Source organism: Osmia lignaria, chromosome 6 (genome assembly GCF_051020975.1).
Source record: "Osmia lignaria lignaria isolate PbOS001 chromosome 6, iyOsmLign1, whole genome shotgun sequence".
NCBI classification, from domain to species: domain Eukaryota; kingdom Metazoa; phylum Arthropoda; class Insecta; order Hymenoptera; family Megachilidae; genus Osmia; species Osmia lignaria.
The window spans coordinates 2,112,487-2,132,596 of NC_135037.1; the positions used below are offsets into that span (position 1 = coordinate 2,112,487).

Genomic DNA, 20,110 nt, shown 5'->3' on the forward strand with positions numbered 1-20,110 from the left:
AATACTACATTACTATTTTAAGGCGGCATAATGTGATCATAAGGATAAATGCGATGGTAAGAAGATTGAAATTATAAAGTAATTTTCGAATAATTGCAACAACATTCTTGCGACAATAAACAAACACGAGGTGTTCACGTAAATTTTCAGATGTGATCAAAGACGATGATGCATTCCTGTTTGCTGAAAACTTATGTAGTATTAGAATTAAAAAGAACTTATGAGTTAACAAAGGATTTATAGTTATCTCTTTTCTTCTGCATTTTCTTTCAGATTATAAATACAATATTGAAACGTGCTGATCTCTTTGCGTGCGAAGGCGTGAAGAGGCTACCTGTTGAATCATAACATTACAATAATAAATCATGAGGTGAGAATCAAATTTATGAAGTAGTTATGACATAAATATCAGTATAAATGATATTACATGTTTATTTCAAAATTCAATGAAATAAGGTTATTGATAAATGAAGGACCGATCGTGTGGAACGTCGACATTCATATAGCGGTGAAGTGAAGCAGGTTTGGTGGAAGATGGGCCATGATGTCCTCCGAACATAAAGATATGGAGAAATCACTGCGAATTTTATTTGAATCCCAAAGTCTTGAACGTCTTGATAGTCTTGAAACTCTTATAAATGTTGATCAAGGCTGAAGCCCTATTAAGATTGAAGATTAACGGCTTATCAAGATTTTCAAGACTTTTAGAGTTCGAATAAAATGCGACGTGATTCGTAGCTGGAGTATGGTTGAATTTCTTGAAAGGTTGCAGGAGGGAGTTTCGAATATCCGTATCGCTACGCATCGGCGATCGCGGCAGGCAAGAGGCAAAAGACTGGATGGATGGACGGGCCAGCCGTCACGAAGCGGTCCGACGTTCCCGTACCAAACGAGATTAATAGAGATCCGCCTGTCAGCCGGACGCCTCTCCGTCTGAGCGAGATCCAGCGGCATCCAGACGGCCAGTCTTCTCGCAGATCGCAACCTGCGTGGGCAACAACCGATCGTGATCGATCGCACGGGTGCGTTTGTCTCTCTGGACTACCGCTTTGCAGGTCGAGTACGTGCGAGTCCAAGAGTATTCCGTGTACCACGAATCTTCTAGTCATCCGAGCATTACATAGAGTAATGAGATACTAACTGCTGTGGCTAATTGGGCACGATTTATCTACGGGAACGATAGATTTCGTGGCGGGACCGCTGTAGTTTTTCAAATCGTTAGCCAAACACGGTAAATCGTACCGATGCGAATACAAATCAGAAGGGGTCGGTGGGCCGTATTCGGTGGCTTCACCTTAGTTTGCCTCGCCAATTTGCGATTGGGTAGGTAACGCCGCTCTTTTCTTCTTTTCTATTCTGCTCCTTTCTCTTGTTACCAAATTTTCTCATACCGATCATTTTTTTTAATTTTTTTGTGGCAGCCGTGTTAAGAAACTAAATTAGCATTAGAGAAAGGTAATAATTGCCATTGGGCCACGTTTTTGTTTCAGCAATTGGTGACAAAAGTTCAGACGACGAGGACAGGGTACACGGGGAAGAAGTCCGGCAACATGTATGCTGCGCCAGACACGAGAAGACGATCGACGTTGGATACGGTAAGCAAATTAATAAATATACTAAAGAAACGAGATGGGCCACAGTATACGCGAACAAAGATGAATGGACAATTTCGTGCGACGATTCTTGGACGGAAAATAAAAGAAGATCCAACCCACGAGTTGCGTAATTTTAGCAACTGGCTAAACGTAAATCACGTTCCTTCGTTTCGTTTTTACCGCCCCATATTCACCAGTGGTAAAACGGTGACCGGCGGCCTTGTCGCCTAGATCCGATCCGGTAAATTAATATCGGGTGTTCAATCAATTGACGCCGATCGAGAGGATGAAGCATCCATCCGGTAACGGTGTCGTGTGTCCACGATAGAAAGATTCAACCGATTTATCATTGGCTAACTTTTACTTTTAACACGTTCACTGTTGTTGAATAGTCACAGGTGAACGACGAATTCAGTATAATCGGTTATAATAGTTGTTAAAATAGCATATAAAGTGACGGGGTCGTGCGTGCATCGCGGCATTTTTCGTTTCCCCATAGCGATCAATTAGGGAGCAACCAACGCAGCGGTTCGATTCGTAGAAGGTTAATCCTCTGGCAAACGAAGAATTAATGTTTCGCCGAAGGCTCGTTCCGCGAAATGGCCAAAGTGAACGACGACCACCCTTCGAGTCGGCATTAATGAACAATTAAACGATTTCGTTGATCAACGTTGGTTATCCTCGATCGATGGACCAGTGGCAAAGTTCCATCCAACTTTGATCTCTTGATCAGGAACGAAGCAAAAGATTCTTCAAATCGACTTCGCGTATCTTTATGTCTAATATTTTGAATAGCATCGTTTCTAGAGAGCAACACGGAAAGGTGGTAAGATAGTGACCGAAGGTTCAGGGTAACGTGAATCACGATGGAATCCTCGCATTCCGTGTCCCACGCGTTTGCGCCAAAAATAACTCGAGTTACATTATATAGGATCTTCTACCCTCTTCTTATATATCGTGTCACCGTTTAACGCGATACAACTCGTAAATTTTGTACGGTGGATCGCGAGCATTAGCCGCGGCGCCATCGGATTTACACGCGTCTGACGCTTCGCACGAAAGCCGCAGTTGGGACACGGATTCAACAACATATCCGAATTTCATTGAACCTCACACCCCTATTGCACACCATCTCATACCTTCCTTCTTCTCTGTTCTTAGGCATATCGGGAGAAGTTATCCAAATCGATGCAGGCCACTGTCGTAAACTGTGTCCGCGACACGTTTTGGACGATCCTGGGGATGCGAGCCGACCCGCCGTGCAGGTAAACGCAGTAAGATCTAATCCTTGAAATTCTGACACAATTTCATGACATAGATGTAAGGTTTGAGAAAAATGACTAAGAAGATGAGAGATTTTTTGGTGAAAGAAGCGATGAATTTTCATCTTTGAATGATGGAATCATCTAGAAGTTGTCTTTATGTACATTCGTTCATAAGCAACTACCCAGAAGAGGTGAAGATTTGGTCCTGTGGAGCGAAGATCGTTGGATCCATGACTCATGCCTGTGGGATGCACCTGGTGCAAAAACGTTCCGCGTGATCTGACGCAGCGGGTTTATCGAACCGGTCGTGGTACCTACGAATTCATCCTGATTGACTCGCGATACCGATGGTTAATTTGCAATTAAGAATCTGCGAAGCTGTTTAAGAATATTTATCTAAAGATCGTCTGTACAAAGAAGGGAATAGGCTTAGCTGAAAGGTAAAGGATAAAGGTGCCTGAAAGAAATCTATCGGAGGTTCGGGCCAGTAAGAAGAAAAAGAAGCGAAAAGACCGAATTCTCAGATAAAAAAGAGAATGTTGCGATATACGTGGCCACGCCAGGCTACGTATGCCAAGGGCTATACGAAGGGCGAAAAAGGCAGGAACGTCATGTAGATTTATGACGCATGGGATCGACCAATCCGCCAGCTGGAATGCGGCCACGCCAGCATCGCGCGATCTCATACGATCTTCGCGACTTTTACGGCGAGCGCACCCCATACCGTATCGAGACGCGTGTATCTTCGTCGATGATCATGCTCCTTTTATATACCAGTCATCTCCTATTCACCAAAATTCATCGACAGATGCCGTAGCGAGTCCTTTGTGGTTGGTTAACGAATTCCTTGTCGTATGAGGCGTATAGCACCCACTGATATACCTGGATAGACAAAGATTCACCCTAATAGATCAGTTAATTTTGCTATTATTGGTACATAGAGACGATACGAGAATAATTACCGTAACGAATAAACACAAGCGTTGAAGAAGGACCCTACGGTCCTGATGGTTCCTCTCTTTTGGGAAGAAAGCTATTTTCGTCACGTGATGCAACCCGATCGTTGGTTTACGATCTTGCAGCACCCACGCCGCGGGAGAGAAGCGCGCTCCGAGAAGGAGAAAAACATTACAAGCGATACATGCAGAAGGAGAGGATGTGTTTTGCGTCCTTGGAAGGTCGTATCGTCCCGGGTCACCGCTCTTGGCGCCAGCTTGGCCAGCTACTAAATCCCGAATCGTGTTCCTGGGATCTCGACGATGGATGTACCTGAGGACAGAATTTATTAGAAAATATTCTTAGCCAGAAATATCCCCGGAGGGGTGCAAGAGAGATAGGGGTAGATGTTGGACGGGTTACACGGACAAAGATAACGGTCAGTTATCCCGCAGCGAGAATAATTAAATGGCCCGTGTGTCGCGAATGAAATCGAGTACCAAAGAAAACTGTCCGAACCGGAGATAACGAGGCGCGCGAATATTATAAATTCCATCGGGACAGCGTCGATACTTCTTGCTTGGCAAACGTACGAAGAAATAAAGTACGAATTCTGTGAAACCGCGTGCTCGTTTCGCTCGCATCCAATATCTGTATCGAAAGAATATTTGCGCCAACCATTTCAGAAGAATGTTCTCTTTCCTTCCTACGCCAACATTTCATTCTTACACGGTGTAGTTACTCTCGTTGGTTCATATCAAATAGCTCTATCTTCCATTAATTCTTTATTAAACGTAATCATGATGGTTGAACGTAATTCGTTACACTTCGTTCTAGAAATGCTTCCTGGAGTCGCATTGCCGTCCAAGGGCCGCGAAACTAGAAAGAGTGTCCACGATTCAAGGTGTTCGTATTATCGAAGTTATAGAAGCTTGCGAGTGCACGGCGGACTCTTCCTGCAGACGAGAATCCTTCACTCATCTTGTACATTCCGGTACTCCTCATCAAGCGGTGATGGACGTGGGTGTGTGCATGGGTCACTGTAGTAAAGGTATCTAATTTTTCCTACGCATAATATTAATTGAACTTTTAATTAATAACGTGGATATATATCTATTGAAAGATCTCGGATGCAAGCCAGTAAGGAACGGTACGGTCAGCATCAAAGGACCAAATGGTACGTACAGCATCTAATTGGTCATTGGAAATCAAAATTGATTCAATTCACTGAAAAATGATTTTCTAGGGGATGAAGTGTACCAGGTGATCGAGAAATGTGGCTGTGCTGGAACCTGCCACAAAATGGATCACATGGAGACCGTGTTAGATTTCAGCGAAGTAGAGATTAAGGACGGCACGAATACGACCGATGTTAGGCCGGTTGTCCGGGTAAATTTTTCTTCCGCGCGGATCATAGACACCGATGGAACGACCATGTAATTTAATGTTGTTTTTTCGTCAGCAAATTAACATTGGACAGTGCGTCGGTACGTGTCCAGGAAACGAGACGGAAATGTGCCTGTTACGAGACACAAAGGAACCGTCCAGATGCTTGGCTGGGTTGTACACGAAGCAACATACTTGCACACCGGCTAAATTCAAAGTTCACGAGTACAGGTATTTCATATGAAATACCCTTATGAAAGGTATTTGCCCAAAAGGTGAGAATTGAAATTTTATTGGCCTGTTGGTTTGTTTCAGGACTCGTCGAGGATCAAAGAGAGAGATTATTCAAATCACTCAGTGTGCCTGTGTCTGAACGGATCGGAGAGGTCCGTCGCCAAATCGAGCAGATCAGTGGAACGGACCGCGGAGGAATTTAAAGTATTTTATGCGTCGCGTAAACATAAAGTACCATTTCCATGTTCCTACATGCACCGTGTATTGGTATGACAAATAAACGTACAATGTCTTTTTAGAAAATCTCAACGGCTACCTAAAACTGCTCCACGCTCACTACATTCCATTCGTTCCATTTAGTTTTCGCCGTTACACTCTGTTAAATGACTCTACGATTTTCATGGTAATTGAGTTAATCTTTCGGGAAAAACGAGCAGCAGGCGAGAACCGTTGTCTTAGAATTTGTTCCAGCTTCTAAGTCAATTAATTCTATCGTTTGATCGCAAGGCACACAATAATGACCAATTTTGTACTTACAACTATTCTCTTACTACTGCTTCGCATTGCGTACGTCCGAATAATGGAACAAAAAGAACGAGGCCGAAAGTCGTGGTCGGTTTTCGAACGTGTAGGCGAAAATACTCGGTAACACCCTCGCGATCCGTCATCGTCCTCGTCGGAAAACAACCGATTATTCGCGACATCTAAATATCGCTGCGGGGCCACATAACTCGCCACTTACGAATCTACGGAATTTAGGAAGCGTGAGCTTTTTTTAATAGCCCCGCCGTGTCATCGTCACGTTCCTCGTCCGTTTCGTTTTCCTCAATAAGGTATCGTGTACAATCGGTCTCTACCGATCTACTTTTCTATGCGTATATTACAATCTTTTTATTATCATCAGATAAGAGTTTCATTCTTTTAATAGTTTAATCCTTATCGAAAGGCAGCATTTTGGAACGATGTTTAATTTATTCTGAAATAAAAAATAAAAGTCTATAACATCTTTTTTTTTTTAATTTCTCAATGCAGTGGTAAATTAGAAAAGACGAGGACCGTGGATGGGGAGGATGATTGAAGACGATCTAGGATGCAAGGAGTTGACAAGAATCGTTCCGGGGGAGAGGAAGAAACGCACCGTCGCGTCGAGGCGTAACAATGTCGAGAGTCGCGTCGGTGTCCCGTGAGAGAAGCCGATGTCGCGCGGGGAGCAACGCGGGGGAGGCAACTCCCGGCATAGCATAAAGGTGACTCCTCGCAGCCAACATCTCCCATATGCTACTTAGCGTTCCGTTCGGTTCGGCAAACCTCCTGTCCGCTAGCAGAGAGAAGGTGCCCGTTCCTTTCTTCGCCAATAAGAATCGTTTGTCGCGAACACTTCACCGTACGTTCGATCGATGTTCCACGTTGCTGTCGGGCTATCCTCGATACTAAATCCAGGACTGTCGTCGTGTTTCGAGTTTGTCATCGAGAAAAGTCAAGCGTAAACGTTCTCCAAAGTCTGACCGGTAAAGCATAGACGAAGACGATGACGAGAAACGTTCCGTTCCTCTTCTTGGCATTGCTGTTCCTGTCGAATCGGTTCGACGCACGCGGTCATCCGAGCGGCTTCCCCGAGAACGACGAAGGCGACGAGGAAGAACTCGCCGATTCTTGGTTTCTGGCTGATTTGAACGACGGAAGCGAGCACGACACTCGCCGAGACGAAGCACTGGAGAAATTGCAACAGGTCCGTCTTCAGTTTGATTTAGATTTGGGACACGTTAACCAATAATTGACGAAATCGTTGCAGGTCCTTGGTATACGAAGTAACGGGGAGAAAACGGGACGTCGTAAGATACCTCCTCAGTTTATGATGGAATTGTACAATAACGTGGCTGATCCGAGCGGTGTCACGCGAGGTAGAAATCCGTACAATGCCAAGGTTGTCCGCAGTTTCATCGAAAGAGGTAAACACGCCACCTCCTCTGTTTGAGCCCTCGTCGTTCGTAGAAGCCGTAGTTAAGGCAAATAATTTTCACAGATACATCCATGTCGCGTTTCTATTTCTTCAACATTACGGGGTTGGAAGTGAACGAATCTGTGCTGGAGGCAGAGCTTCATCTCTATCGTAAGAGGACACCCTTGAAATCCATGCATCAATCTACTTTGACGTATCCTTACTACTTGGTAAGTGCTCGTTGAACATTACTGATTTCTCAGGAAGTCATTTATCATCCGTGTTTCCGTTTAGATAAGAGTGTATCAAGTGTTGGACGAGAGAAGCCTTGATGAGCCGGATCTTCACAGGCTGTTGAATGTCAGATATGTCGGCGCACACGCGTCTGGTTGGCAGGTACGTCTTGATATGAAAATTTCTTATATCAAACCGGCAATTCATAATCATCTTTTAACAGATATTCAACGTGAAGCAAGCAGTTCTTGCTTGGTTAACCGGTGAACCGAACCTGGGCCTTCTGGTAACAGCCTCCACTTTATCCGAGGATCAAGTGAGCGTGGAGTTTTATCGTCGTAACGAGTATCATCACAGCAAGCAACCGATTTTGGTGTTGTTCGACGACGACGGGAAGAATCATCGAGGTGACAAAAAGACGGTCCCCCGTTATTATACCTACGGCAACAACAACGAGATCGAAGGGGAAGTGTCTTACAACGATGACGAGGAGAAGATTGATCTGAAGAACGACAAAAGTTTGGAGAAACGAAAAGGTCAACCGGAAGAAGCTCGATGGCCGAGCGAGAACAACTCTGAATTTTTCCAGAGACAGAAAAGAACACAGGAAGGAGAGTCTGACACAGTGACAGAAGCTGTCCGAGAGAAACAGCATGCCGAAGATGCATCCAGAAGACGACGTAGAGGAATCTCCAAGGAGAAACTACAAGACGAAACGTCCCAGGAGATGTTAACGTCCATGGACGTTTATAAAAAAGCGATGAATCGGGAAATGCTCGGAGAAACTATTCTTCAGAGAGCGGTATCTCGATCCAGTGCGGAGCATCGAGGAAAACGATCTATCAAAAGTCACGCCTCTGTTCAACAAAATGTTACCGAATGCTCGAGGCACGAGCTTTACGTGGATTTTAAAGAAATTGGTCTGTCTTCGTCTATCATTGCCCCAGTTGGTTATTCAGCTTATCACTGCAAAGGTATCTGCGAATCGCCATTGAGCCAGGATCAACAACCAACTAATCACGCGACCATCCAAGGAATCGTTCACAAAATGGGCCTGGTGAAAGGGGTCGAAAGACCATGTTGCGTACCCACCAAACTTCTCGACACCACCATACTCTTCTTCGACGACCACGAGAACGTTGTTTTGAAAAATTACCAAGATATGATCGCAGATCGTTGCGGATGTCATTAACACCCTGCCTACTTGCTCGCAGATGATAATGGACCACCAGTATATTGGCTTCCGGTTGGTAATTTGTTAAGTACCTTGCCGTTCAGAGTTCGTGGGACGAGTTGTTCTGTTCTTTTCCGCTGAGGAAGGAAGGAGAGACACGTCCTTTCTTCTTCTAGCTCATCTTTCGCTGAAAAAAGCAGTAGTTCGAGGAAGTCACAGTACGTTAAAAGATGTTGAAAGAAATGAGGAATGCGTGTGCGTGTGCAAGAAGATTGGAATGTGTGTGTTAAAGAATGCATGTATCACGTAAAAAAAAAAAAAAAAAAAAAGAAAAAAACAAACAGAAGAAAAATGGTAATTTTACGTATTAGTACGAGAGTCATTCCTAGAGATTCATGTGACGTCCCAACTTTTGTACATAAGAACATTCCTGAAACTCGCGTAGGATCATACCTTATCAATGATTATCACGTGTCTATATCGTATCCTGTATCGTCATTAAATTATTATAATCACACGTAGGGAATTAGTCGAATTGAACATTGTATATAATGATGTATCTGAAACGTTAGAGTTATTTATATTTTAATTACGACAAATAAAACAAGTATTTAAGCTGATCCAGTATTTGCTCCCTGTTTCTCACCCCTCAACTTCGAGTCTATACCTTCCATATTTGGAAAGGTATCATTTCAATAAATAATAGCCATTAAAATAAACGAATGGCTAACACGGCAGAGTTCTTCCTTTTCTTTTCTGAAAGAAGAAAATTTCGTGGCGTGAAGCAAGGAAATCGAGGCGTAAATTTTACCAACGAGCCAATAAAATAAACGTGACGGTAGCAGTGGCCGAGACGATGACTTTGGCGCCACTGGATGCAGAAAGGCAGTCGTGGAATGTTAGTGCTACCGGTGTTAAATGCTACGCCTTCATTTTTTATTTTTCACCCTTCTACGTTCCTCGTATCGTTACGCTCGACGATTTACGAGTAAACAAACAAGATTGCATCGAGAATTTCTCTACAATTTTCATTCTATTCTGTTCGCAATTCTCGTTACGTTTCACTGTTTATTGATGAGGAAAAGTAAACAGATTAGTTTAATGACCCCGTTAGAATTGGATACGATATCAAGCTGGGTTTTCTACCATTGCTAATCAAGAAGAAGACGAGCGTAATGATTAAGAGATTTCGATCGACCACCTATGTCTTCCTGTTCATTCGTTAGTCTTCTTTCAATTGTAAATCTCCACCCACGACCCCTACAGAGTCGGTCAATTTGTCTGGAATAATTCCAGTGTTTTCTACGCTATACAGCCGAACTGGTGACTCACTGTCCATAAATATATAAACTTTTTTTGTTTATTTCTTGAGAGACAAACCCCTTTTATAGTCACTCTGACAATTACGATAAGAAACGTAAAGATAGTGGTATCAGGTGTGGGTTAGGGATAAAAAGATAAATTTCGATGAATGCGATGAAAGGGGAGCGAAATGTCTCGTTTTCGCCACGGGGATTTGCATATTTCCAAGGGGACGCGATCGTTCGCGTGCCATCGTGCCGCATTCCGTGCGCGTGCATCTCCAGTTATATTTAATCCACGGTGGGTGTATTTTCGAATCTACCCGTCTAAAAATAAACGGAACGCGTTCCGTTGCATTCCACCGCTGTATTTAGATCCTTGGTATCGTAATACCAAAGGTTGTCCGATCCGTGGATGCGTGTAAATACTTTTCACTTATTTTCTCCTTTACATATCCGGATACACTCGTAGTGGCCATCCGACGTAGGTCGTTCCAATTAGGTGACCGGAGGCGAAGGGAGGAGCAAAGAAGAATTTGTTTTTGCTATCAACAAAAATTGATCATAAAAATAGAATTGCTTGGTAGACGTACGTAGAGTGTTCGCGTCGCAGAATCGCATCCTACCTGAAGGAGGGTTAAGCCGACGTACAGCAAAAGGGGGAGTAAAGGAGAAGAGCGTAGCGTGAAATGGAACGATGTAAGAGGAAAGAAGAAAAAGGAATAGAAGCGGAGCTGCGGCTAACGTAAGAAACCCTAAGCTGTGAACTGTACCGCCCGTACAATGACGTAGTGTTCTGTCATCCGGCGCGCTACCTCTCCAGCCTCTCCGCTACAACCGCTTGGGCCATTATAGTGGGACAAGAACTTCACGAGTTCACAACTATACATATAGTGGTAGGCCTTTGAACGGTGCGCGCCTTGTGCCTCGTGCCCCGTGTTTCTTCCTTACCTTTCCGTTCTTGTCTCTTCTTTTTTCGTTCCTCGCCACCTTTTGCCCGCGTTATCTTTCCCTTCCACTATATCGTTATTCTTCACCTGGCTCGGTTGTATCGATGATCACGTTCACCTGGTCGATCGTACTTGACGCGTTGCGTTCGTAAACAAAGAGGCCGACGACCACGAGGGAACGTTCCTTGCCGCTCGAATTCGAATTCTTCCAGAAAGAAATAGAAACATCAGCGAAGAATGAAACGTCGAGCATTCAATCCGCCGATTCCATCGTTTACCTAAACATACATAAATCAACGGAAAGTTAACGATTTCAAAGTTGCTGCCAGGAACGAGCATTATGAGGAACGTGCACGCTGTTCGTCGATGACAAACATGAAGGCCTCGGTCTTGATTTATTGGATGTTCTTCTTCCAATCAATGTTAATCGCTTCGACGGTACACACGACAAGTTATCGGGTAAGTAATTTGAATTTTCAGCTGATTTTTGTTGATTTGAAACTTCATTTAGAAGCCGATTGGTTGCTACGCTATTGAATGGTAAATGATCTTGCAACGAACGTTTCCAAGAAGTAGAAACGTTCGGTCTGTAGCGCCGAGCGTATCCCATTCCGCTCCATTCCATTCCAGCGTGTATTGCCGCGCGTCCCTTTACCCTTCGCAAGTCCGTATCTCATCCACGAGCCAAACATGGCCTCTTTTGATGTCGTACCGACTGTTGCCCTTCTCCGGTGCTGTCCACTGCTAGAGTCCCTTACGTGATTTTCTTCATACCCTCCTGCTTGACCTGTGGTACCTGCACAAATTCTTTTCAAATCTTTGCTTTCTAGACAAATCACGAGGAAACGAGCAGAAAAGTGGAAGCAATCACGACCGAAGAATCAGTTTTGGGACTGTTTAATCATTCTTCTTGGATGACTGTACCGATCAGAAGTAAAAGAAGCGGGGATATCGCAGAAGAAACAATAGCAACGAGACACTCGAAGCACCGGAAACGGCGTCGCTGCAGAAATCGACCAGCGTGTTTCCGGGCTACATCTTCCAGCCGACTGTTCCCCTCGCGAAACAACAACACGGAGCAGAAAGCTAAAAGCGAAGATTATGATATTACTGAAGCCATCGAAGAGAAAAGTAGGCTCGATGCAAAGGATAGAACTATTGTTACGAATAAAAATACCTCCATCGTTGACAATGCAGCAGAATCTGATCTGCTAGATACGTACGATGAACGAGTTCTTTCGGATGAGATTGAGTTCGAGAAGACAGAAGCATCTTTCAGAGCGAAAGGTCAAACGAAGAAGAACGAAGTTGGAGAGAACGTCGATTACGAAGAAGACGTATCGCCATTTTATATTGAGGATCAAGTTGAAATGCCTGAGAGTTTGGGTGCCCTGTTGAGTAAATTGTTTCAGAGTCTACGAAACGCTTCAGCCACGGAGAGCCACGACATTTTTAAGGAATTGAACTTCGTAAACGCGACAAACGAAGATCCTTGTCAAAAGTGGTTGAACAGCAAAGATAAACTGGAGAAAGTGTTCTTAGGTGAGAAATCAACATCCTTCCGGTACCCCTGACCTCCATCAATTTTTTTTATCTAAAGTTTACAATGATATTACAGGTGGTTTAGTCTCGCTACCCTCCTGTCCATGCGAGTACCCTAGTAACATCTTTTACGAGGACAAGATTTGGGACGAAAAGCAGAAGAAGTATTTCAGATGGCGGGACGTAAGCGGAAATTCTCAGAGGCTGGATATTTACAAACCAGGAGCCACTTACTGCATACGTTCTTTGCTGACGCAAGGAAGCGGAAGTGCCGCGGCACAGCATTGCTGCTATGATCGCAGTAGGAAACTCCTGACACGTGGTTCCGGTGCAGGCACTACAAACTTTGTCAGTCCGGAAATATCACCCATACTGCACGAAAGAATTGACATACTACCCTGGAGATTGTGCAAGGGAGACTTTTCTAGGTTTCGAGCTCAAAAGAATTTTTCTGAACATTTTATTGGGATAATTCCATACTAATGTAGTTTCTGTTCGTTAGGTACAACGGGGTGAGGCCACCAAACAATGACAACAGCTGCGAAGCGAATCCTGATGACGAAGAATACCAACGACAAATAGACAATACTAAATACTATTAGATTTTAAGATTCTTCGAATACGATTATTTACCATAATGGGCTATTTTTGATAATCCACAATAAGACTGTATTTACCGAATTAATTTTATGTTTAAGTGACTTCTCTGCGATGCAAGAAATAAAGAAGATAAACGAAGTAATGATACATATCGATATACATAATTTCAGTAACCTTACCGACAGATTTCTGGTAGTTGAGTTCTATGGTCATAATTCAGCGCTTTGGTGTCAGGTAGCGTTGATTGCTGTTTCTTATGGCGGACTAGCAGGAAGACGCTAGTTGTTATGGTTACTGCCTACAAACACAGGTTCTGTCAAGCAAAGTATCTCTGAATATACATTCCACGGATCTTGAAATTCAATGGACTGGACTACGGAATTAGAAATAACCTCAAAAAAGGTAAGTCATTACACTTTTCTACTTTGTATCTTTTGGGTAATTTACTACAGGACGTGTTTGGCATTGTATTGAATATACCTGTATATTTACATATATATGTCCTTTTAGTAGAGGTTTAATTTTCAGCTTTTACCTCGTCTTGGCAGACGATCGACGCAAAGTAATGTACAAGAAGAGTCCAGGTTCGATGATGACCTTTTGGATAGTCCGGTATCGCTATCTTCCGGAAGATCTGCGCAACCACCGGTAGTTCCACCGCGCACCAGGAAAACCGGATGGGGCGACGAACTGAAAAGCGGGAAGTAAGCTCTTTTTTATAACATTCTTATGTATATTTCTGTATCTCGCTATTTCTCTTAATTACTTTTTTGTGTTTCTTCAAAATCCAGAACTCGAGGATCCTCGAATCTTATTGAACAGTGAGTATAGTAGATCTAATTAAAGATTCAGATATCTATAGTCACTGATAGACTGTTTTTTAGGGAACGTTCCCGAATTACAGAAAAAGATGAAGTGGTTGATGGTAAGATCACTACTTTTAATTATTTAAACATTTAATGTTACTTAAATTTCACATGCTATTTATAGACATCCCTATTATACCGGATTTGGATGAAATTCAGGAGGATAATGCTTTGTCCGATATAAATGCACCTAAGTAGGTATAGTTATCAAGTTCTACTTGTTCGTCTAATTACTTAGCCGTAACTCATTACGTTATAGGGTTAATGTGAATAGAGTTGCTGCGTATAAAGAACTCGATACGGATTTGGTGAAGAACGCTGCATTCACGTCTTTGGATGGTGTTAATCTATCTCTACTAGCGGAGAAATTGTACAATGAAAATCTTGTGAAAGAACCGGATGAAGTATGGAACTGGAATCTTCTGTTCACTCAGGTTGCTTCTGAAGTGAACAGTGAAATGCAGAAAAAAATTCCGACATAAATGTTAATACTTATAATCATTCTATTTTTTATTATAAAAAATAAAATAAAAACATGTTAAGAAATGGTAGATTTTTTGTTCATAATTATACCCATTTGATTAATAAAAATTTTCAAATTAATTAAAAAAAAAATAATGGCATACTGCTATCTGCAAGTGCCTGTATATGGAAGCGACAAATTACAACCTCGTCGACCTATTCGATTGCCCCCCAATTTGGAAATCGCGGTAGTTCGAGGAGCGACGTGAAGACTCGACCGTGCAGGCGTGCAAATCCGAGGTGAATATTAAAAACACCACGAACTTGCACGCGCAATCGGGAGCCGAACACAAGCTACTTGAAGCGACCACGTGACAACACCCACTGAGCAGATCTGCCATATATTTCTACGTTAGCGATCAATGTTCAGCTGTGCCATCACTAGCACACACTTCCGAAAGAGGTGCTTTGCTTCCTCTTTATAAAGGAAAATCATGGCTTACGAGTACTAGCGAGAAAAGTGGGCCGCCATGTTGTATCGCACACTGTCAAATTTATAAAATAGAAGTAATATTTCCCAATAAGAACAATACTATACAATTTATAATAAATTTATTTATGTAACAAACCTATTTTATACCTAATTATTGAATAATGAGAAAAGTTACGTTTGCAACTTTAAGGTAAAAGCCACCTAGCGGAAAGTAGAAGAACTACATACTACCATTAATCGATATCTCGAACGATTGATGGATGCTGCGAGAATCGAGTCTCATGGCGTACGAATTTGAAATTAGCAGAATCGTCAAATAACCTACTTATGTTAACATTAATTTTATTCGTAAGTTTAAACAAACTACGAAATTAATTTGTATCCATGGGAAGTTGATACTATTTTAAAAAGATCTGATATATCACAAAATGGGCACGGTACACGCGTCAGCGACCAAAGCAGACGATCCAAACATAATATGTCACGATGACGAATGTGTACCATGTACAAATCCGGAACATAAGGGGCCAGGAAACCCTGGGAGTTTCGAAGACATTCATAAAAAAGTTAAGGACGTTTATCCACAAAATTTTGAAGGAGCGCGACTCAACATCAAGAAAATACTTAGCGAACATTTCAATGTAACACACTCAATTACCCTTAGCGCGGTTACTCCTTCTGGATATAAACTTGGTACAAAATACGTTGGTACCAAAATGGTGGGCTTAACTGAAAAATATCCTATTGCTATTGGAGAAATTTCACCGAATGGAAATCTAACCGCCTCGTTCGTACATACATTAGGATGTAGATTTAGGTATAAATTGTCAGCACAAATTGCTGATGGAAAATGCAAAGCCTCAAGCTCCAGTTTGGAATATAGGGGGAATGATTACACGGTAGCGGTTATTCTGGCAAATCCAAAATTTACAAAAAGGCATGGGACAGTGGTAATGCACTTTTTACAAGCGATTACATCAAGAATTACATTAGGAGCTGAAATTGCATGCCTTCGTGGAACAAAAGTTCCAGGCGGTCAACAAACGGTTATGTGCATGGCCTTTAGATACAGTACGGGACTTACAACGTTATCTGGTACTATAGGCGAAGCGGGATTACACCTTTGCTATCATCGCAAGACCAGTTCACAATTGGAAATCGGTGTCGAAATTGAAACGAACGTAAGGACTCATCACTCCGTTGGTACCATAGTGTATCAAGTAAACGTGCCGCATGCAGATCTTATTTTCCGTGGCATCGTGAATTCAGAAACTACAGTTGGTGGTGTTTTCGAGAAGAAATTATACCCCCTACCGGAATCTTCGTTGATTATTAGCGGACTTCTAAATCACAAGAAACAACAATTTCGCGTGGGCGTCGGTCTCAATATTGGGTAAAGATAATGGACCTAGCGTTATTAACTTGGATTGAATGCATGTAAAGATCATCGTCTTCGGAGCATGAGAAATGAATACGATGATAAGACTGATTAACGTTAAGACGATTTTAATTGTTCCTTTCAAAAGCTTACAGAGTGAAAAAACCTTACATACATTACAACCTCCGTTGCACGATAATTCGTGTTATTACGTATAGAATACGATAGATCTGAACAACTGTTACGTTTACACAATTATTTTAAAGTGCGTCAAGACTTTGAAGTATAACGTTAATTTATTGGTATACATTGAGTTCTAAAAATCAAAGTTTCATCTAACCTGGTTGAAACTAAATGCAAGTGTCCAGCACTCTAATACTGTCTCCTTCATCATCAAATTTATTTTACTGGACAACATTTGTAATCGTTAATTGAATTATTCTAATCATCTCCGTTTGCTATCCTTTCGTCCAAATCATCGTATTCGTGGAAAGCGGTTGTTTTTAATTTGTCAAAATTTGCTTCAAACTTTTCGCTAAGAAGTCCATTCTCATCGGCGTATTCTAAAATATCACAGATCAACGGCGATTCAACTCCCAGAACGTATTCACATGTTTTTGGTTCGAGTAAAAATAGAGAAATGCTTGATGGACTAGTCGTATGGCTTTCCACGCATTTTAATTTCACCTAAAAATCAAAGGATTGCTAATTACATAAATTCTTACATAAATAATATTCAATTCTTATTAAATGTTTGAGATACCTCGGTTTGTCTTAAATTGCCAGTCTTATCGCAAACAGTACCATCGCTATAAAAATGAATCAGTTGTTTCCGTAGTACCGGTGACTTTGATTTTTTATGTGGATGTGCAGCAATCCACTCTAAATGCTTCTGTTTATCAAATTTACCAAGATTCACTATAGTTTTTGTACCATCGCGTTCTATATGATACTGAACCACAGAACGTCCGTAACAGAATTCATATTTCCACCATCCATTGCCCTGTTCGTATCAACAAAATGTTATTAAATAAAGTATATTCAACAAATACAATGGGGGAAAAAGAATACTTACACCGTGCAAACAATTTTTACCGCTTAAAAAATTTTTCACAGGACTTACTTCAGCTGGACTGATACTTTGATCTGCTAATGAATTTATAGAATCTTCAATATTATGTTTATCGATAACATCAACAGGATGTATTTCAACTCTAACTCGTGCTTCGCCATCCTGAAATAAGTGTAAATCAATTAATTTTTTAATTAAAATATACAACCGATCTTGCAACATTGCTACTAATGTTAATATCAATTATATGAAACTGTTATAAACATGATCGCGTATTTCTTCTTTTAGTACTGTATTTTTTACTATTAAAATATTTTGTATTTATTCTGAAAATATACGTATCATTTAGTATTTTATGGCGTGTAATTATTGATGGAATTTTAATTAATGCTAGATGCTCTTAATTAAAAGCAACGTGAAAAGCGAAAATGATAATCACTAAAAATACTAGCAACTTTGCCTGTGATAAGGTAAAGCAAAGGATATTGTGGTACTAAAGGCATAATGGTGCATAAATAGCATTTGTTGTATCATTAAGACAACTGTATGTAGAAAAGGAAGGGACAGAATGAGATATAAATTAATGGCGAAAAATGACAAGAACCATCAAACACTTTGGCCTGTTCCCAAAATATACAAAATATTCTGACCTGGCCCTCCTTATCTACATGGAAGATCGCATAGACTTTCTGCAGCTTGTCATCCTGTGCAACAGATAATGAATTCAATATATAAACGATAAATAATCAAAAATAAACTAACAATGATAAATAATAAAGGAAAAACTAATATGGTTTCACTCTGCAAACCAAAATTGTCCTTAAACTTAAAATGTAGTAAAATAAAAATAACATAACAAGTTAAAAATTAATGCATTTTCTACTACTTGGTGCATTACACGTTATTTAAATACATTTAAGTTCTACTCTTATTTAAAAACATTTTACATGTGTTTAACATATATTGACAATAAAAATCATTACTACCATACACAGAAATATTTAAGAAAATATATTTTATTTTAAATAATAATATTATGTACATATGTCAGAAGCATCATCAGAAATAAATTATTGGATGCAAAGAATGATCGGAAGATGATTTTACCGTTACTTTCTGATGTCGAAGTTTCAAACTTTCTATTTCCATTGCAACAAGAGATCTTGGTTTTTTTGGTGAATTGCCAACTGGTTGACAATTAATTTCATTTTCTCCTGTAGCTTGCGGTTTATAATCAGGATGACTACACAGCCAAGGAGAAAGGACAATAACTTCATATTCGCAGCTAGCAGGTTCTTCAAGTGAAAATAATTCATGTTTACCATGTTGATAACAGACATACAAAACTTTTATTTTCCTTGGTTTATTTGTCAAATCACAAGCTGTGCCATCGGCCATTTCAATTTCAACATAGGGCATATTGATTCCATCAACTTTTTTAACAGGAATCTCTGCCTTTCTGTTAGGATTTCTTTCTCTCTCTGCATATTCAGCCAAAAGCTTCAACTCTTGTCTTTTATCAAAAGTACCTAAATAATATTCTTGTGTTTTTACTTTCTTTCCATCCCTATCCTCATGATATTGACGTACATATCTTCCATGGCACAATTCGTATGACCAATAAGATTCAAGCTGTAAAAATATATATTAATTTTATGAAAATTTCTATATAATATTAATAGAATATATTAATAATGTTTATAACACTTACCCTGTAAGAACAAGTATTTTGATTGAATAAAGGTGATAAAATTTCTATCGGATTTGGTCCATTGTATGGTTCATTACGATTCTTTTCTTGTTCTGAATTATCAACTATTAAACACTGATACCGTTCATTATTTGCAGTTGTTATAAAATAAGGTTCCACATTTGTTCTAGATTCCTGTAACAAATACACTGATTCATTCAAACGTTTTATTCATATGAATAAATATGATTTCATCTGCAATTACTTACTAATAACTCTGAACCAGCTTTGCCTGACCAATTAATTTTAAAGAGAACAGTATCATCAAAACTTTTAAAATCGTGTCCATAAACAACAATTATGATACACAACACATTATAAATACCACAATATTTCCACATTTTTATAAAACTACAATTATTTCACCATATTTTTAAACGAAATATATATATACTGGATATCTACAGATTTATGACGACAGCGATATATCAACGTTAACTCATTTGCTTTTTGTGATACAGCTGTGGTGGTTAAAAAGTATTTCTTCCAATGTATGTATGAAGAAACAATATGATATATGTAATTAATTTAAAAGAAATTTGTATTTTTTGTTTTTTGCGTGGTTGACAGTGCACATATAAAATTTGCAGTTCCTTGCTTAACCCCAATTGTGTCCAAATACCAATAATTTTATACCACGTGAGCAGAAGACGTGGACGTTCTTCTACGCAACGTTAATCAGCTTCGTTGAACTTAATAAATACATGTTAAATGAATGCTTAAAAGTAAAAATATATAATCGCCGTTCAAAATCTATTTTCTTATTACAGGTCGGATTTGTTTCAAAAACCTACATAGAATAGAGAAATTTTGTTTGGAAGTGTATTGCTATAGGATCTTCGAAAACAATCGTACGGTCATGTTTAGGACAGCGAGGCAACCCACGTATGAATATACGTAGCACAAATAACTGATCAAAAAGTTTGCAGGTGG

General features: G+C 40.5%; 6 protein-coding genes across 11 annotated transcripts; 5 read left to right on the plus strand and 1 right to left on the minus strand.

Annotated features, from left to right (window-relative positions):
• Nucleotides 1-1,095: 1,095 nt before the first annotated feature.
• Nucleotides 1,096-6,140, plus strand: LOC117601268 (uncharacterized). Of its 2 annotated transcripts, none has more exons than XM_076688532.1 (8): nt 1,096-1,323; nt 1,491-1,595; nt 2,757-2,869; nt 4,634-4,847; nt 4,920-4,973; nt 5,043-5,185; nt 5,259-5,413; nt 5,498-6,140. In XM_076688532.1, exons 1-8 carry the CDS (start codon nt 1,245-1,247, stop codon nt 5,553-5,555), a joined length of 921 nt encoding a protein of 306 aa, XP_076544647.1. In that variant the 5' UTR covers nt 1,096-1,244; the 3' UTR covers nt 5,556-6,140. The 2 variants fall into 2 exon arrangements, with proteins under 2 accessions (XP_076544647.1, XP_076544648.1); XM_076688533.1 differs by having other exon boundaries at nt 2,757-2,860; nt 5,498-6,136.
• A 379-nt stretch (nt 6,141-6,519) lies between these two features.
• LOC143305356 (bone morphogenetic protein 2) lies at nt 6,520-9,115 on the plus strand. The gene is made up of 5 exons (XM_076688526.1): nt 6,520-7,145; nt 7,209-7,365; nt 7,440-7,585; nt 7,650-7,751; nt 7,813-9,115. Exons 1-5 carry the CDS (start codon nt 6,945-6,947, stop codon nt 8,779-8,781), a joined length of 1,575 nt encoding a protein of 524 aa, XP_076544641.1. The 5' UTR covers nt 6,520-6,944; the 3' UTR covers nt 8,782-9,115.
• Nucleotides 9,116-10,524: 1,409 nt separating this feature from the next.
• LOC117601253 (uncharacterized) lies at nt 10,525-13,289 on the plus strand. The gene is made up of 4 exons (XM_034317797.2): nt 10,525-11,473; nt 11,845-12,556; nt 12,633-12,984; nt 13,059-13,289. Exons 1-4 carry the CDS (start codon nt 11,381-11,383, stop codon nt 13,156-13,158), a joined length of 1,257 nt encoding a protein of 418 aa, XP_034173688.2. The 5' UTR covers nt 10,525-11,380; the 3' UTR covers nt 13,159-13,289.
• A 118-nt stretch (nt 13,290-13,407) lies between these two features.
• Nucleotides 13,408-14,565, plus strand: IFT43 (intraflagellar transport 43). Of its 4 annotated transcripts, none has more exons than XM_034317821.2 (6): nt 13,408-13,558; nt 13,670-13,860; nt 13,948-13,977; nt 14,029-14,081; nt 14,147-14,216; nt 14,282-14,565. In XM_034317821.2, exons 1-6 carry the CDS (start codon nt 13,520-13,522, stop codon nt 14,502-14,504), a joined length of 606 nt encoding a protein of 201 aa, XP_034173712.1. In that variant the 5' UTR covers nt 13,408-13,519; the 3' UTR covers nt 14,505-14,565. The 4 variants fall into 4 exon arrangements, with proteins under 4 accessions (XP_034173712.1, XP_034173713.1, XP_034173715.1 ...); XM_034317822.2 differs by having other exon boundaries at nt 14,041-14,081; XM_034317824.2 differs by having other exon boundaries at nt 13,685-13,860.
• A 214-nt stretch (nt 14,566-14,779) lies between these two features.
• On the plus strand, nt 14,780-16,374 carry LOC117601259 (mitochondrial import receptor subunit TOM40 homolog 1). The gene has a single exon (XM_034317805.2). It carries the CDS (start codon nt 15,406-15,408, stop codon nt 16,372-16,374), a length of 969 nt encoding a protein of 322 aa, XP_034173696.1. The 5' UTR covers nt 14,780-15,405.
• LOC117601250 (endoplasmic reticulum lectin 1) lies at nt 16,319-19,521 on the minus strand. 2 transcript variants are annotated; one of them, XM_034317784.2, is made up of 7 exons: nt 19,387-19,521; nt 19,139-19,312; nt 18,535-19,059; nt 18,078-18,131; nt 17,431-17,589; nt 17,119-17,358; nt 16,319-17,042 (listed from the first exon to the last, which is right to left on the minus strand). In XM_034317784.2, the coding sequence occupies exons 1-7, from the start codon at nt 19,516-19,518 to the stop codon at nt 16,797-16,799; spliced, it is 1,530 nt and encodes a 509-aa protein (XP_034173675.1). In that variant the 5' UTR covers nt 19,519-19,521; the 3' UTR covers nt 16,319-16,796. The 2 variants fall into 2 exon arrangements, with proteins under 2 accessions (XP_034173675.1, XP_034173676.1); XM_034317785.2 differs by lacking the exon at nt 18,078-18,131.
• Between the last annotated feature and the right edge of the window lie 589 nt (nt 19,522-20,110).

What these genes read in the sequence shown, in the direction of transcription:
- IFT43 (XM_034317821.2), top strand. Translation starts at nt 13,520, where the DNA reads ATGGACTGGACTACGGAATTAGAAATAACCTCAAAAAAG. An exon ending in TAGAAATAACCTCAAAAAAG is followed by an intron (nt 13,559 to 13,669) that starts GTAAGTCATTAC and finishes TCCTTTTAGTAG; the next exon opens with AGGTTTAATTTTCAGCTTTT. An exon ending in TCCTCGAATCTTATTGAACA is followed by an intron (nt 13,978 to 14,028) that starts GTGAGTATAGTA and finishes AGTCACTGATAG; the next exon opens with ACTGTTTTTTAGGGAACGTT.
- LOC143305356 (XM_076688526.1), top strand. Translation starts at nt 6,945, where the DNA reads ATGACGAGAAACGTTCCGTTCCTCTTCTTGGCATTGCTGTTCCTGTCG. An exon ending in CACTGGAGAAATTGCAACAG is followed by an intron (nt 7,146 to 7,208) that starts GTCCGTCTTCAG and finishes AAATCGTTGCAG; the next exon opens with GTCCTTGGTATACGAAGTAA. An exon ending in TGACGTATCCTTACTACTTG is followed by an intron (nt 7,586 to 7,649) that starts GTAAGTGCTCGT and finishes GTTTCCGTTTAG; the next exon opens with ATAAGAGTGTATCAAGTGTT.
- LOC117601268 (XM_076688532.1), top strand. Translation starts at nt 1,245, where the DNA reads ATGCGAATACAAATCAGAAGGGGTCGGTGGGCCGTATTCGGTGGCTTC. An exon ending in ATGTTAGGCCGGTTGTCCGG is followed by an intron (nt 5,186 to 5,258) that starts GTAAATTTTTCT and finishes TTTTTTCGTCAG; the next exon opens with CAAATTAACATTGGACAGTG. An exon ending in TTCAAAGTTCACGAGTACAG is followed by an intron (nt 5,414 to 5,497) that starts GTATTTCATATG and finishes GGTTTGTTTCAG; the next exon opens with GACTCGTCGAGGATCAAAGA.
- LOC117601253 (XM_034317797.2), top strand. Translation starts at nt 11,381, where the DNA reads ATGACAAACATGAAGGCCTCGGTCTTGATTTATTGGATGTTCTTCTTC. An exon ending in TACACACGACAAGTTATCGG is followed by an intron (nt 11,474 to 11,844) that starts GTAAGTAATTTG and finishes TTTGCTTTCTAG; the next exon opens with ACAAATCACGAGGAAACGAG. An exon ending in TGCAAGGGAGACTTTTCTAG is followed by an intron (nt 12,985 to 13,058) that starts GTTTCGAGCTCA and finishes TCTGTTCGTTAG; the next exon opens with GTACAACGGGGTGAGGCCAC.
- LOC117601259 (XM_034317805.2), top strand. Translation starts at nt 15,406, where the DNA reads ATGGGCACGGTACACGCGTCAGCGACCAAAGCAGACGATCCAAACATA.
- LOC117601250 (XM_034317784.2), bottom strand. Translation starts at nt 19,518, where the DNA reads ATGTGGAAATATTGTGGTATTTATAATGTGTTGTGTATCATAATTGTT. An exon ending in GTAAAAATTGTTTGCACGGT is followed by an intron (nt 17,359 to 17,430) that starts GTAAGTATTCTT and finishes TGATACGAACAG; the next exon opens with GGCAATGGATGGTGGAAATA. An exon ending in GCAATTTAAGACAAACCGAG is followed by an intron (nt 17,043 to 17,118) that starts GTATCTCAAACA and finishes TTTGATTTTTAG; the next exon opens with GTGAAATTAAAATGCGTGGA.